Below are 17,459 nucleotides of genomic sequence, written 5' to 3'. Positions count from 1 at the left end.
GTTTCTTTTGCTCGTCACTCTGCTCATAGTGGCACGAGTAAGAGCTTTCATTATACAATTTAAACCTTCTCATCCTCAGTCTTTTCAGTCTAGAGAAAGTGGAGACATTAAAGAAGCTATTTGTTCCTTTTTTCATTTGCTGTAATAGCTACATTTTCTAATGAACAGCTGTTAATGGTAACATTGGTTTTGTAATTAAAGCAATAATTACTAACATATTTAAATTTAGAGATTTAAAAGGTACAAATGAACATGCATGGTCAAAATTTGCACATATACACATCTAACAGTTATATTGTAAGCATGTAAACAAAGTTTTGCATGCTGTCTTTTATGCTAGACTTTCTTGTGCAACATGTCCTTCGCCTCGTTGCGTTGCTCCCAACTGAAGTTGACCCGCTGAGGCTAAAGGACTGACAGCACCCATATGTACTGGACGGTTAGTGAGAAGGTTAGCAGTGAAAAGGTTTGCCATTAGTCAAGAGGGAAAATGTGCAGGTCAGATTTACTGCACATGGCAAACCAATTAGTAGTAATTCTACAGAAATTATGGAAAGATGGTGTGAGGGGTTTGATGACAAGTCGGACATGTCTTAAATCTACGGTGGCCCTGAAAGCTCAACGAACGGCAACTTAAGAAAACACATGCACGATGAACGTGAGTGAACGTCACGTACATTTTTTAAATCATCACCGTATCAGGCCATCATGAAATACCAGGAGCGGGCGAGTGTGTGTGTGTGTGTGTGTGTGTGTGTGTGTGTGTACGTGTGTCCCCCGGCGCTCCGACCCCGCCCACTCACTCGGAGAGAGCCACAGTGAGCTCTGATCACGGAAGATGATCCGATCTAGAGACATGTCGTCTTCTCCTGTTAAACTGAATAAACAGCGCTAACAAGCAAGCCCCTGTTTGTGAGGCAATATATTGTCCATAGTGTGCAGGGGTACAAAACCTTTACTATCAAAAGAGCGAGTGGGCGGGGTCTGAGCCCCGGGACCCGGGACCTATATACAGTCTATGCCCGGGACCGGAGCACTCGCTACACACACACACACACACACACACACACACACACACACACACACACACACACACTCGCCCGCTCCTGGTATTTCATGATGGTCTGATACGGTGATGATTTAAAAAATGTACGTGACGTTCACTCAAGTTCATCGTTACGTTCACGTTAATAATATGAAAACTGATTCGTTAAGTTCAGCGTTCGCTAAACATATGCACAACATTGTACTGTACAGCCACTGCAGAGGGGCCGAAGAGCCGCGGGTGGCCGAACCCTGTGTGGAACCGAATTTCTATGGTGTATTGGACGTTTTTGTGGCAGCAGTGTCCATCACTTTTAGCTGTCCCCTGGAAACACTTCCGTTGTGTTGTGGCCTCTTCTTGCTGCGCGTTTGGCTTCTTGCTGCGCGTTTGCCTTCTTGCTGCGCGTTTGGCTTCTTGCTGCGCGTTTGGCTTTTTGCAACGCGTTACGGTATTTGCTGCGCGTTTCTCTATTTGCAACGCGTTACGGTATTTGCTGCGCGTTTCTCTATTTGCAGCTCGTTCCGGTATTTGCAGCGCTTTTCTCTTTTTGCAGGTGTTTTGTCAACTTGCATGTGTTTTCTTAAGTTGCCGTTCGTTGAGCTTTCAGGGCCACCGTATAAATCTGCCACCCTACATAAACCCTTTTCATCTAGTAAACAACATGACCTTTCTATTGGCACCACCCTCCAGACAAATTTATTGTAATTCTTTTTTTTTGAACTTTTATTAGAACAAGTACCTTGACAGTGAGTATCACACAGCATGTCATACAATATTACAAGTGAAGACAAAATAAAAAGAGAACACAAATGGCATAAGAGTTATCCCAATAGGTTCACATAGTTTCACATCCAGTCCAGCTTATCCAGTAAAATGTCAACAGAATATTAATTTTAACAGATACGTTATCACAGGTGTCCACTTTGCAAAGTAAATGTCCATCCGAAGTCTTAGGCTTGCAGTTAAACTTTCCATGCAATTCACAGCCTAGAGCCTCTGGGCCCACTGGTCCATGGTAGGTGGGTGGGGCTTTAGCTAGTTTACTGTGATAATTTTGTGGGCAATTAGCATCATAACTCTTATCATATACAATTCATTTTTCCTTAGCCCCCTTGAAGTTGTAGTTCCCAAAATCAGCTGTTGTGGGTCAATCGAGCTGTCTAAGTTCAGGATCTCAGTACCTCCCCTTTCACCCCCTCCCAGAACTTCTGTAATTTAGGGCAATCCCAGAAAATGTGGGAAAAGTCGCCAATTATACCACAACCTCTCCAGCAGAGAGGGGAATACTCCTTGTCATATTTAGCTATTACTATGGGTATTTTAAAAAATCTCATTCTTAGCTTCCAACTAAATTCTCTCCAGGTTGGACTACTTAAACATTTGTGCCAGGACACCCAAGAGCTTTCCCATTCATCATCTGTAATAATGGTGTTAGCCTCCAATTCCCATTTACCTTTTATATCCAATGTGTCAATAGCTGTATCCATATGAATTCTTCTGTATAAACCAGATATTATATGTTTTGTTTGAATTCCATACTCAGCTATCTCCACCCAGTACTGTTCAAAATTGCCTGGTGTTTCCCTAATTTTGTCCCCGTCCTTGTGTGTGGTCAAATAGTGCCGAAGTTGGAAATATCGAAATAGATCTTTAGCTCCAATACCAAACTTTGCTTGAAGTTATGCGAAAGCCCTGAGAGTCGTGACTTATTGTTGTCAAAGCCTTCTCCGCCCATTTACTAAAACCACTGTCTAATTTATTGTAATTTTAATTTAATTTTCGCCTCACTAGTGGTTAGATCCTACTTAAAGAAATCCCCCCAGACATTTAGTTTCCAGGTGTAATGAGCATTACAGCCCTTGGGAACCTCGATTGTCCACAGACGTCTTGTGTCAGTATTTGCCCACAAATATGACGTCAAACACTCACTCTCACTTTCTCACACACACACCACAGGTGTTCGACCTTGTGGACATCTCCTGCAGTTCAGTGAAGCAGACGCAGCGCTGCAGCTAAATGTGTGCAGATGATGGTGTAGATTATGTTATTAATGAGAGCAGACAGCTGTGACTGGCTGGATTAATGTATTCACTGCCGACATTAACTCATAAGAGTCAAAGTCATTGAACACACATTTACATCCTGTCACCACTGATTTACCTTTTCTGAGGTCAGGTTTATTCATACTTCTTCTGTTCAATAAGGAAACAAAGTCAATTTGAAACAAGGCTCAGCCTGACATCCACTTCAGAGTCAATATTTAGGATTAACAAGGTTTTTATCTTGATTTGAAAAGTCTAATTTAGTCTCTGGGTCTTTGTACTAAAATGAACCCTACATATATTCCTTTTCTCCATCTGTGTCCTGATGCTCTGAAGCTGTCAGAATGTAGGACTCACACGTATGCGTTAATGCTTGACAGTGGGCGTACCTGACACTTGGAAATGTCATGCTAATGTACCTTGGTACTTAATGCAACATTGGACACAGGAAATAAAATCCTAACACCAGGTTCACCAGCTGCCTCTCTCTCCTTTTTCACATTTAAATCACAATGTGTCCCTCAATACATGACATTTCCCCATTCAAAGAAAAGGCCAAATATAGTGAAAAAGCTGATCACCTCTCTGGGCTTTCAAACCAAATGAATCCCTGCTTTCACTGGGTGTATTATTTTTCTTTTCAAAACTAGGACCTAATAGGGTACCTTGTGGTACCCCAAAAGAGATGGGTGCAGTGTTTGTGAAACTGAACTAAACTGCATCATCAGGCCTGTGTGGATTTCTTTGACAGTGAATTGTTAGTACTGTCATCTTAAGTTTCCTTCACATGTAGCAGGAAGTTAAGATGAAGGTGATCATGAAGCAGGAGGTAAACAAGATGTGACATGTCACTTATCTTTGCTGAACATTCTAAAGACCAACTGATATTCAACAATGTATATGCAAAGATAGTATTAGCCTGAGTTGAACTGTTGAATCTCAACTAAGACCCTGTTGAAATGTTACGCACTGTGTGGATTCTTTGTCCGTGGACCGTCCTAATAATATTTTACTGACCCCTGAGAGTACAAAATGTTATTTACTTTATACTTAATATTACTATAATTCATACGATGATAGCAATAATGATATTCATGTGATTTTCTGTTGTTTTTTTCCTTGACCCTTCACGTCGTTGTCTCCAGCCCAGCGACACAGACGTAAGTGATTATTGATTACTGAAACCTATTATGCTCGTATCTAGCTCTAGATTTTTATTGTAGGACTCCACCAGAGCAGCCTTGCATGATTCATAGGTCAAAAAAGTCCTTTTCTATTTCAAACTGGCAAGCCACGATTTGAATTTGTAAGCATTATTCAAAAACGGATTGAGTTCATTGCTCCATTAACCTCAGTGACACATATCCTTTGTTTCTCTAAGATGTGGTTTGCTCTTCCACTGCAAAACACATAATTTTTTTACCATGAAATATGTATTTAGTGAGCTGGTAGTTATTTGAGTTGTGTCAGCTTCTGCAGCTTCGATCAGTGATTCAGCTTGTTTGGGAGAATGTGATGCTTCCTCTTCTCCTCACTCCTTCTGTCTTCCTTTTCTCAGTGTACAAACATTGAAGGCGTGTGTCCACTCAGCTGTGAGAGTGCTGTAAGTACCAACTGTCCCTTGATTTCCACCAAATATTAGTGCTTTTATATTTAACAATGTAAACACACGCTGCTTTCTGTCACTTCCTGTCCAGGACCTGAACTGTTTCCTGGTCGACAATAACGGTTTCATTCTGCTTTCCAAAGACAGGAACGAGGTGAGATTCAGTATCTGATCAGGAGAAAATAAAAATCACAGTGTAAAGGATGCTGGGAAATGACCTGGGCTATCTGTGGGGTTCTGATTTTACGATGTTATTGGCCAACGCATCACCTTGCTGGCTGATGTTGCATTGATAGGCCACACCCTGTGAATCCCCCAGATAACCCTGCACTAGCAGCTGTCTAGGCAGATAAGATTGGTTCAAAATTAATCCACTCAGAGTCGGTGGTTTAGTAATAGATTTTTATTTTGATCATGAAGTTCAGTGTCCATGAGGTCAGTGTCAGGATGTGATTTCCCTGCGGCACGGCGGCTCTTTGGATCATTTCACGTGCTCATAAACAACATCTGGACGACTCACAGGATTTGAGGACATTTACGGTTTTAATCTCTGTGTGTGGAGCGTTAGCAGCGAAATATAGCAGCAGATGCACCTGCCAACCTTATCTGACCGTGGAGCTGAGCCGGCACGGAGTGTGCCGCCAGACCCAGGGCAGAGGAGATCTGTCCAGGCGGAGGTCACACTAGTCTGAAGCTAATTAAAGTCCTAAACTGTTGGATTAAAGACCCAATGAAACAGATGTCAGAACATCATTTGAATTAGCATAATTTGTCTGGTAAAATTAAGCTGTGAGTAAAGGAAGAGTCATCAAACAGTTCAAAACTGTTTTAGAGGAAGAGAAAAGACAGAGATTTAGATCTAAAAGTTACAATAAGAGCTCTAGGACATGGCAACTAACAAGAGATAAATGAGCAATTAACATAGAGACCCAGAATTAAAACATGTATTTTTAAATGCAGCCTTTAAGGTGTTACTTTGAGTTACAGATGTGACGTTTTGTTTTCTTCTGTGTTCAGACGTATCATGAGACACTGAGCTCTTTGTCACAGACAAGAAAAAAGACCCAACATGTTTGGTTTTCTTGAGTTCTAACGAGTAGCCTTCCATATGCTTTGTTACAAAACATTTTGCAAAGACTTTTTTAGTCTTCTACGTCAGTGCTTTATCAACTTTATCTGAAATTGAGAAATGGAAATGTTATTGTAGCAAACTGAATTATTTATAAACAAAATTATAATAGAATTTAATGATGTTGAATAATTTATCCATTCATATGTTTTCCTTATCTCACAATTATGTTTTATTAGTATTGCACGATTTTACTTATTTGCTTTTTTTCAAATTCTGCATCAATTTTCTGTCCTTGGCAAAAATAGTAACAGAAGGAGAGTTGAGTGTGTGTGTAGAGACGTGTAGAGCCTCGCCCTGCTGTCCATCTGACAGCTGCTTGTTAGCTCTGGATTAATTTAGCCTGTTAGGAGCCATATTACTGAGGATTAATCCTGAGCCCACCAGGCTACGATAAATACACACACACAGACGCACACACTCTCAGCTGTGCAGCCACAACCACTTAATGCCCCACACCTCCTCTTCAGCTCCAGCACATTAATTCTATTTCACTTATTTTATCTCTCGCCAGAGCTCCAGCTTGTTGTTTGGTTCCTTACCAAGCGTGGAACCTGTGATATGTGTGTGACAGTGCAGCCTCCGTGTCACAGCCAGATGTGCAGCAGCAACTGGATCTGCTGAGGTCAGATGAGGCTTAGTTCTCTGTAGGGCTGTCAGGGTCAAATGGAGCTCCAGCTGCAGGGTTACTATACTGACTGAAGGTTATGTGTAGTTTACGTTCTCCTAATGAAACACTGTGGAAAACTGCATCTCTTATGTAACATTGTGTGAATGTGAGTGGGCTGTAAACAGAGAGCTCAAACAGTTTGTTGTGGCTGTAGATCCATTCAGTAAGAACAGTCGGATCATGTTCTTTAGTTTCTATGTGGAAGTTAAAGAGACACAGTGACGTGACGTTTCCTTTGGACTCTTCTCTTAAATGAGAAGGACTCATTTAAATGAACTGTCATCTTTGCAACTCACTAACTCACAAGCAAAACTGCAGTGGGATCAACATGTTGCTCCGTGCCTGCTGGATGTCAAATTAGACAACTTGCTTGATTCTGCCCCCCCATCCCCAAGTGGCCCAAAAAAGGGAACTGGAGTAATCTCTCTGTGAGGATCGACAGAAGGGGGTTGATCAAACTTCCAGCAGCCAACAAACAGATTAATCAAAAGTCACACAACCTCCTTTGGCCTTTAAATGACAAAATGGACTTTGAGTTTAGATGCTTGAGTGTTTGAGGTTAAAGCTCCACAGAACACTACTGCCCTTCACCCTAGACATGGAAGCTATTGTCAAAAGTGCCATTTTAAATTATGCTGCAAATAAGATGTAAAAAAAAATAAGTGAGATGCTGAAAATGAGCAGCGAGGCATGCAGGCTGTTAAGCTGTTAACATGGTAAACGCTCTGTATTTATATTGTAAGTTTTTCAGACGGTACAATGATCAGCTGACAGTCAGAAACAGACACTGATACAGACAGTCACACATTCTACACTGTCATTTATATTCTATCAAAGTGAGTGGAGCACTCCATCACCTTAAAGTTTGTGTTTGCTTTTCACTCTTCTTCGGGAATGATTCCAACTTCCAACGAGATATATGTTGCATGATCAAAATTAAAAGTATTGGTGTGACACTGGTGGACAACGGAAAAAAAAAGGATTCAACAAACAGCAGTACAATGTTGTGCTGTAGAGAAACCTTAAACCTCGAATAACTGAGCTCATTTTTTATTATTTGCATGTCTGCTGCATTCCCAATGGCCTTACTAGGCAGATATTATGATGAAGTGCTGCCTCCATATTTTGCTGAGCACTGAACTTTTTACAGGAAGCTTGTGGAAACACCCAGCATCCTCCTCTGGAGGTGTGAAGGTGCCGCTCGCAGGTCGTTGCAGGGCACAGTAAATATTTAATCAGCAGAGGAATTAGGTCAGTGCTGACTTCAAGAAATACGTCGGAGGGAGGAATTGGCGCGTGCAGGGTGACCAAGCAAAAACACAGAGCGGGTTATTGCTGGTGGTGTTGGGCCTTGTGCTGAGGAAAGGTCTGTGTGATCAATGGTCCCTGTCTGCGAAGCTCATCCTCAGGGCGGCCCTGCTCAGATGGATGTACACGGTCTGCAGTGGATATAATACTTCTGTTAAATAAACATGTTTGCACTTTTCACACATTTCTTATGACCTCTCTCTGATATGCAACAGGAAAATTAAATAAAACTGATCTCACTATTTTCTTACATCCTCTTGTTTGCATACTACTGCTAAAGCTGAGCATGGACAGCCTCCTATTGTACAAGGGCATCAATCAGAAGAGGAGTACAAAATAATTTCCAAGGCTTTAGATTTATGGTGGAACCCAGTGAGGACATTATGGTACAGTAGTCACATTATCAAGAACAGGACCAAACTGGATGAAGGAGTTTCTGGCCAGTGATGGCTGCTCCATTCCTGTTACAACAATTTCATTTGTTCTTCATATGTGGGCCGATGTGGCTCAGGAGGTAGAGAGGGTCATCCACCAATCAGAGGGTCAGCATGATTTATGCAGCGAGTATGAATGGTGTGTGATAGACAAAGCACCTCAAGTGACTGATAAGACTGGAAGGTGCTTTACGAATACAGAACATTTACCGTTAATGTCTGTGCTCTCAGGGGAAGGGTGGAAAGACGCAGGGATGTTCGTGATGAAAAGAAAACCTATGTGTCGTCCCTCAGAACCCTGTTTCTGATGAGACGTAATCAGAAACCGTGTGTTTGGTGTAAAAACCATGATGCACTGAGAGAGTTATGAATATCTCCTACGAGTAAAGGGTAGCATTCGGTAAAGACAAATCATCTCCTTTTCTAACAACTGTTCCTTAAACCAGATGGGTGTGAACAACACAAGGTCAAGGAAGATGTGAAGGAGAAGCCGTTTGGAGTTAGGTAAGGAGAACACGGGGCGGAGAAAATCCATTTACACCCGGTGTTGTTGTTCTTTTAAACAACTTTATTTATAACAGAAGAGGTGCACAAAACTGAACAGTGCTGTAGTCTGTGCCCTGAAAGTTATAAATAAAATTTCCAGTGAGACACAAAATGGCACTTCCTGAAAAGAGGAGGAAACATTTAACCTAATTTACACACAGGAAATAAATAAATAGGACTCAAATGTTGAAATAACATAATATTTTGAGGGATGAACGTAAAAACAAACTTCAAGTAAGAGGAGAATTTTTTTTATTGTGTACGTTCCACAGTCGGGGGATTAAAATGTTTGTTGTTTATTGTTATTCTTCACTGAACAGATGTGACAGAAGAAATCAGTAGCTCAGACATCATGTGAGGATTCACTTTAGTTGTGGATCGTGTCAGGAGATTTATATTAGGTGGGTGTGTTCAGGTGCAACTATGAGGTTGCATCACAGCTGCAAAGAATTGTGGGGCGGCATTTTCTCCTATCCTTTTTATAAAGGATGGTCTGATGTTTTCTATGCTAAAGGAGATAAGCTAGGAAGCATTGAAGCTCCTTTCCTTAATCCTTCAAAGAATTTAAACAGCTCTCATTATGGCGGCTGCTGAAATACTTCTATTGGAACACAGACAAGGATTTGCATAATTGAATTCAATTGAATTTGATTTGCAAAGCACCAAATCACACCGCACACTGTAAAGTACACAGTGAGGTCAAGACCGTACAAAATTATAGAGGAACCCAACAGTTCACCAGCAAGCATGACAATGACCCAGAGCAAACAGTTTGTCCAAATCAATAAAGTTTTATGCTTGAATTTTAAAGGTTTTATGCATAAGGTCAAATCAAAGACGGCAAAGTTCTTCGTTTATTTTTTTGAACAGGGGTGTGTAGACTTTTCATATCCACTGTAGTCAGTTCTGAAATTAAGAATTGATAGTGTTAATGGTTTTAATGGTTTTGTATTTATATAGCGCCTTTCTAGTCTTGATGACCACTCAAAGCGCTTTACAGTACAGTTTTACATTCACCCATTCACACACACATTCATACAGTGCATCTAATCGCAGTACTTTGTTATTCTATGGGGGGCCATTCGGGGTTCAGCATCTTGCCCAAGGACACTTCGGCATGCAGATGGGTCAGACTGGGGATCGAACTGCCGACCTTTAGGTTGGAGGACGACCACTCTACCCCTCAGGTGGTGTGTGCTCCATGGGACTGTAATGTGCACCACTGGTTAGAAACCTAAGAGACAGGTTAAATGACTAGGCATTTTAAGCAATTAAGTATATAGTGGCCATTTAGGGTGTCTTGAATCAGCTTTTACTCAAAATACTCAAATGCATACTTCATAATGAATAAAAATAAATGTTGTACATCTCAGTGATCATATATTGATTTCTTTGTGGCCACCATGACAACATCCAAATCGCTGAGCTGTCCACTTCTCTCAGAATGAATATTTGAACAGGTTTTTGATGTAATGATTTGATGTTGTCCTGCAAGCTGTACGTTCAGGCTGTTAGTTGAGTCAGTAAACCAGTTCTGATGGCAGTCTCGTACAGACTCCTCATAATTGAGCCTGCTCCTGTGCCATATGTCTGCGTAGCTCCTGGCAGACGTTTGACAAGGGGGTGAAGTATCAGCACAAGCAGCATCTGACTGCTAACACTCAGCAACCTGTGAGTCCTCTGAGGCTGCTGGGAAAATCCAGTCCAGACAGAGATAGAGTGTGGGCAGAGGGCAGCTTGCAAACACGAACAAAGCTGCTTAGGCAAAACACTCAGGGAGGGACAGACACACACACACACACACACACACACACACACACACACACACACACACACACACTTCATATTTTATTCCTGCTGCTACCTCACCAAATCAGACCTATTATTCGTTTCCTTTAAAACAAAATTGTATTCTTTAAAACTCGTACAGCCTGTCTTTTGTCCAAGTAGTAGACTGGAGGAGGCTTTCAATGGACAAATGTCCTCAATAAATTTAATGAAGTGCAGTGAGGATAATTTTATTTAGGGTTTAAGATGGCACTCTTTAAGGATTTTAATGTTTGTTGGCAGTACTTTAACATTTGTAAGAACTACTTGTAATATGAAATTTAATTTATTTGCTTTGATTTGAGAATCTAAGATAACAGCTGGTAAATGAATTGAAGCTGAAGTGCAACAGCATCAGGGAAGCACAGCCAAAATAGTATTGATCAGAAAAATATATAATGATAAAATCTTCAGTAAGATGTACGTCATCAAGCAGAAAGGAAGAAGACCGCAGCTTTCTGAGTACTGAGCTGTCAGGATTGTTTTACCTAAATATATAGTTTACATGTTTGGGAAACATGCTAAATGGGAGGAAAGAGCATTGATACCAATTTCTCATGTGTATTAACACAATTCGCAGTTAGCCTGAGACAGTTAACCTGGCTCTCCCCATAGTTCATAAACCAACCAACCAACACTTCTAAAGTTAGTTGATTAACACACTGTATGTCTTTGTTTGATCTGTGACCAAACAGAAAAATATAACAGGCCCTACAATGGCACTGTGTGGTACTCCACAGGAAATGGGTGCAGTATTTATGAATCTCAACTAATCTACATCATTAGAACTGTGTGGCAGCGTATGATCCGATTTGACTGACAGTGACTGAACAGTCTGACCACAGACTACAATCATCAGATCATCAGATCCTGATTCAGGTGTTGGATATAGAGGCTTTTAAATAGATACGTCAGTCTAATAGATAGATGGATACTTTATTAATCCCGAGGGAAATTCAGAGCCAAATAATCATTTGGCTAAAATATTAATTGTGAACTAATGTTAAACGCAACAGAAGAGAAATGAAATGGCATTATCAATCAACCATTTGCTCATTGGTTTTGAAATAGAAGTCATAACACTCTCTTTAGTTGTCCAGACATAAAATGTCCAGCTAATGTCATCACATTCAACACATTATTGACTTATTAGCGTTGATTGTAATATCAGCTGATAAATGATGATGCACAAATAACTGTGTCTTTGTGGATGAATGTTGATGGAACTGGAAAGAACAAATCTCAACTGTACCTCCTTGTTGTCGTTTCCAGGTCGGTCGCTTCTTTGGCGAGGTGGACGGGTCTGTCATGGCGTCACTCATCAAGATGGGCATGTTTCAAAAGTACGACTGATGCTGCTCTGATCTCTTTTTAGTTCAGCATGCTGTTTTCTTCACAAATACAGCTGACACATACATTCAAGCAATGCATCTGTGTGCAGCACCTTTGCTAGCATACATCACTATCACATTCTCGGCACAGCCATCGAAATACCTTTCAAAATAACAAGGAGAGGGATCCCTCACATGGGACACCTTCTGAGGTTTCATTTTTTTTTGTGTAGTTTTCCTTAAAGTTGTTGAGAGTTCAGAACAGAGGATGTCGCACCTTGTTAAGCCCTAATAGAGACAGCCCTAATTGTGATTTGTAAATATGGGCTATAGAAAAGAAATTCTATTGATTGATCGACATTACACACAGACAACTACACAAATATAAATGTCATCTACACTCACTGTTCAGTAATGATGTGCAACCTGCAGACATATGTACGTCTGATTTTGTTTGTTTTGTTAAGAGACTGATGAATGACTGTGTTTGAGCTCCTGAGCTGTTCCTTGCTCACATGTCACTGAGTTGAATGTTTCCATGTTTGCAGAGTGTCATTGTTTGACTACCAGGCGATGTGTAGAAGCACTCATCATCACACCAGCAGCGCCCGACCTCTGCTCAGCGTGAGTCGCACCACTGCACTAAAATATACTATATTTATTATATATAGTTTATGGGTCTTGATCATAAATGCATCAGTCAAGTAAATGTTCAGTTTTGTCCATTTAACATAAGCAACAAGTGTCATGACAGAAATATGCAGTGAGAGTTTGTTGATTTTCCATTAATTAAGAAAAATAACTCAGTTCTTTAATTCCCTTCTTGTTTCTCTTCATCTTGCAGCCATTTTACTGCATTGCGGCGTTGATAAAGTGGCTCTTCTACAACACACTGATGTAAGGGATGAGGATTTTTTACTTCTATCACTGAAATTGATAGGAGCTGTGGTAAAGAGGCTGATGTGGATCCAGGAGGTTACAGGGACGTGAGGTATAGGTTAATTCAGATATTAACGTATGCACAACTTAGACTTCATTTCACAATTATGGCTACTTTATATACCTGAACAGTTGTGAACATTTCAAGTGAAGATGAAAATCAATCATTCTCTCAAGGTTATCAAGGGAATAAATAAAAGTTGAATCGATTACTCTTCACTCTGCTCTGGAAGCCATTTGTCCGTTTGAAATAAACTCCCAAAGTTCCTGAATATATTAAATCCATTAAAATTGCATACATGAAGACAGAGCTGCAGGTAGTTTCTCCGGATCAGCAGGATGTGAAATGTGTCCAATGGGTATATTTTATATTAATGAGCACTCAGTGTGCAGAATTAAACTTTTCCTTTTTTTGTTAAAATCTTTCCAATACCACCTGTATTAAAATTTGTATGAAATAAGGTGACAGAAATGAGCGTCTGCCTATCCCATGAGAAAAAATAAAAAAATTTAGTATGTTGGATATGATTTTCAAAATGATCTGTAATGAGGTGTTTGTGTCTCCTGCCAGGTTTCTGCTGGACTTTAACCTCTGTGGTCTCTGGCACTCTGATTACTTTGTCGACGGTAAGATGCTCAGATGATCAAATCAAGTAAAATGACTCGTCCATCAATGTTCGGCTGCTTGTTGACCAGAACAGTTCAAAAAATATGTTAAATAAAATACATGTGAAACTGAAAAGTGCCAGAGCAGCTGATGGTGTGTTTTTTCCACAATTTATATATAATTTACAAACATCTGTCTCCAATACGGCGGTCTCATCTTCATCCTCACCATCTTCATCATCATGATCTTCATCACCACCTTGGTGTGTTCCCTGTGTCTGCTCTGTGATCCATCTTCATCCCCTCAGCCAAGGCTGGTTATCACACAAGTAAGTTCATCATGTCTGTATGTGTGTATGTGTGTATGTCTCTGTCAGGTTTAGCTTCTTATCATGAGGTGAGATTAGATTTGGACTTAACTCAGGATATCCCGCCCCATGAAGCTGGTTCACTGCTAATCTAGGAAAATCACCATGGTAACAGATGCTGTGGGGTCTTAGAGGATCAGATTACAAATTTCCTGTTAACAGGTTGACTGAGTCGTCATTCCTACAGGACGCTGACATGGAAAAGAAAGTTTACAGTAAAGTGTTTTGAAACAGCAGAAAAAGAGAGTGGGTTTACCTCCCTAGAGCTAGTTAAGGCAGCCAGCTCGGATCATATGATATATTTAATTCTTCACAATCCTCTACGGTACACACCCTCCCATTTTGGCGGTCTGGTTAAGCTGCAAAAATTTCACAGAAAGAGAGAAATCAGAAATGTTTATGTTAACCTGCTGCAAAACACTAACTAACAGTGTGACACAAAACAGATCAAAAGTTATTAAATTCGCCCTTTTTCCCAGTAATATAGGTCTTTGCTTTTGATATTATATATACATATATATATATAAATATTATATTATTCAAATTTGTTTCTGTGTGTGTGTTTGTTTCAGCTCACAAACAGAGGAAGGTGGAGGCGCAGCAGCCCTGTGACACTGAGTATCCTGGTTTCATGTACGACTCTTCTATCAGAGAAGCCAACAGCCTCATCAAGTGTGGACGCTGCCAGAAGTACGAAACACACACACACAAACAAACACACAGACACACCCACACACAAACACCCACACACACACAAACATCCCCCCACACAAACACACACAGACACTGACCTTAACTAAACAAATGAAATCCTCTTCCTAGGAATATCATCCGTCAGTTTATTTCCTATATTTGGCAAACATTACTGTCATTGTGACTGATTATCTTTTTAAAGTTTGTTGTTATTTCTCTGTAATTTTCAAGGTCTCGACCTTAATAGGATGTTACAAATTTAATTTAATTGAACTGAATTAAATGTGTCCCTGATATCCGATTACCTTTTATTTTGTATTCATTTGTTTTTTGTTTCCATGTACTTTGTGCAGCGCTTTGTAACCTTGTTTAGATAAGTGCTATACATAAAAAGATATTATTATTATATATTTATTATGTTACCTATATATTATTGTTAAAGTGAAGTTAACGAGCTTGTTAATTGGACTTATGTAGACCAAATCAATTACATTTTCAGTTCAATTTAATTTGTATAGCTCCAAATCACAACATATATTATCTCGGGGCACTTTTCAAGGTGGAGTAAATATTAAATCAACCGCTCTGTGTATTCACTGGCTGTTAATGGCTAAGCGTTGATTGGTTGTAATGTGAGTTATTTGTTGTTAACTGAGTGAATATGATCGCGATTGTTTATTAAAGGTTCAGTGTGTCAAATCTAGTGACATCTAGTGGTGACGTTTCATGTTGCAGCTGACCACCCCTCACCTCATCCTCCCGTTCCAAACATGAGAGAAAACCTATGGTAGCATTCAGTTGTCAGAAAAACTCAAAAGGTGTTTAGTTTGTCCAGTTTGGGCTACTGTAAAAAAAACATGGCGGCCTCCATAGAGAGGACCCGATGTGTTTTAGATGAAACACACTCGTAAATACATCACACAGATTATTTTATATTCAATGTCTTATAGTTCCCTTTCACCTACATATCACACGCGTGTGATGACTGACTGATGGGATGTAACTTGTTTGTGTTTCAGGATGTTCGTGGTGCAGCAGATTCCTGACAGTAATCTGGTTCTGGTTGTGACTCAGGCCGACTGTGACTGTTCCCGTCAGTATGGAGCGATCCTGCTGGAACCCAAGGAGATCAAATATATCCTTTATTCACTGACAAACCGCAACAACACCGCCCCCTGCTGGAGATGCTGTAGGGAGGACACGGCTGTGACCTGGTTAATTGGACAGTGTGGTGCTGATGGTGTTGATGCGGTAGAAACTCGTTTAAAGAGCGAGTGTTGCATTCATATACCCCTCAGTGCAGCCCAGAGGGATAAGTGTCCATATTTCAACTAGTCAGGTCCATCAGTTAGGAGCCGGTCTGTCTATTCATTTGTTTCTTCTCATTCGTGCCGGTTATCTTTGGTCTTGGTTTATGATCCTAGGATTCCACCTTCTTGAGCAGTTTTCAGTTTTCCCTAACTCCAGTGAACATAATGCCACAGTGAAATGCAACAGGATGAAATCCCAGAAGGTCCGGCGGCGTCCAGAGTCGTGCCACTCCTACCACCCGAAGGTGAGCGCTGCTGAAGCTGTGGTGATCACAGGGACGATTTAAAACACAGCCTCTGAAGCAGAGGACGTTTAACTGATACTGACCAAACTGACTTGTGTGTGACTTTTTTAGATTCATGACTACACAAATATTTAATTAATACAAAAATACTATCAAACAAATAAGAAACTTAACATGGTAACACTTACCTTGAAGTCACTGTTAGTATTTTAAATTGATAACTATAGTTTATCTGTTAATGTATTGGTTAATTACTACAACTCTTCCAGTGTTGTATACACAGATGATGAAAAACAGTGTACTGTAGCTAAACACAGATGAAATGAGAAATTATAAATCTTTACAAATACATGATCTAAACAATAACAAATACCATCACTGCTGCTTATAGCAACATTATAGTGTGTTATTAATTTGTGTTCAATTAAATGATCCTTTAATTTGACAATAAAACGTATCATGTGGTGAATATATTGAAAGATCAGTTCACCTCTCACTTGTTAACGTGCCTTTTGCTCTTAGTCATTTTAATAGACAACTAAGCTGTTGATGTGGCTAATGAAAATAAACAGTCCTCTAATATTCCTGTTGCCCTCAGCTGTGTGTACTGTGTTTAGCGTGAAACTGGTTGGTTTATGTACAATGCACAGAGCTGACTTTAAACAGGCAAAGGAAGAAAAATATTTATTAAGTCATCCATTCATTGCATTAATCACAAACAGATAACACTTGAACTAATAAAAAGTTAATGCAGTTGATAAAATGCTGATATGTTGTATATTAATCAGAAACGTATCATCTGTAACCTCAACAGGAGAACGCTAAGGAATGTGGCGGAGCGTCGGCCATCTCCCTGTCCTCTTGTCATCTCTCTGCCTCTGTGCTCGTCTCATTGGTCCTCCACCACTGGACGTAAACCAGGACTAACCCACCAATCAGGATGCTCACAGGGGAGCCAGGGCGAGGATGTACCATAACAAAACACTGAGGAAGTTTTTTTTAAATACTTGCCACAAGAAACAATGGAATATCACAGATGTCCCCCCCCCCCCCCCCCCCCCACCACTCACTGCTCAGACATGCTGCAGTTCAATCTACAGTTGCGATAAAAGGCTATGAGATTATTCTTTGTTTAAATGGACTCATTTGTCAGTTTGGTGTAAGTCAATCCGAAGAAGAAGCTGCGAGGCGGCTCTGAGCTGCGTGAGAATCAGGAGTCATCACTCTGCTGACGGTCTGAACAGACTCTTGAAGGAACCTGGAGTTTAAACAGTGCAGCTTGTGTTTGGAGGAGTGTTGCCATGACTCACAACAAGAATGTAACCTTTTTGATACAGAAATGTTGTATAAAGTTTGAGAT

General features: G+C 40.3%; 1 protein-coding gene across 1 annotated transcript in view; it reads left to right on the top strand.

Moving 5' to 3' along the window:
* cacna2d4b (calcium channel, voltage-dependent, alpha 2/delta subunit 4b) overlaps positions 1 to 17,015 on the top strand; it is a 64,088-nt gene extending 47,073 nt beyond the window's left edge. Inside the window, exons 29-40 of the mRNA XM_053427439.1 lie at positions 4,233 to 4,247; positions 4,646 to 4,690; positions 4,785 to 4,847; positions 11,880 to 11,950; positions 12,487 to 12,562; positions 12,783 to 12,835; positions 13,449 to 13,504; positions 13,792 to 13,812; positions 14,424 to 14,541; positions 15,564 to 15,679; positions 16,017 to 16,099; positions 16,914 to 17,015. Coding sequence (XP_053283414.1) covers positions 4,233 to 4,247; positions 4,646 to 4,690; positions 4,785 to 4,847; positions 11,880 to 11,950; positions 12,487 to 12,562; positions 12,783 to 12,835; positions 13,449 to 13,504; positions 13,792 to 13,812; positions 14,424 to 14,541; positions 15,564 to 15,679; positions 16,017 to 16,099; positions 16,914 to 17,015 — 819 coding nt within the window. The remainder of the gene's footprint in view (positions 1 to 4,232; positions 4,248 to 4,645; positions 4,691 to 4,784; positions 4,848 to 11,879; positions 11,951 to 12,486; positions 12,563 to 12,782; positions 12,836 to 13,448; positions 13,505 to 13,791; positions 13,813 to 14,423; positions 14,542 to 15,563; positions 15,680 to 16,016; positions 16,100 to 16,913) is intronic.
* The last annotated feature ends 444 nt before the right edge of the window (positions 17,016 to 17,459 follow it).

This window comes from Pleuronectes platessa, chromosome 7 (assembly GCF_947347685.1).
Source record: "Pleuronectes platessa chromosome 7, fPlePla1.1, whole genome shotgun sequence".
Classification (NCBI taxonomy): domain Eukaryota; kingdom Metazoa; phylum Chordata; class Actinopteri; order Pleuronectiformes; family Pleuronectidae; genus Pleuronectes; species Pleuronectes platessa.
Note: the sequence above shows the minus strand (reverse complement) of the source record. Positions and strands in the feature narration are given on the sequence as shown.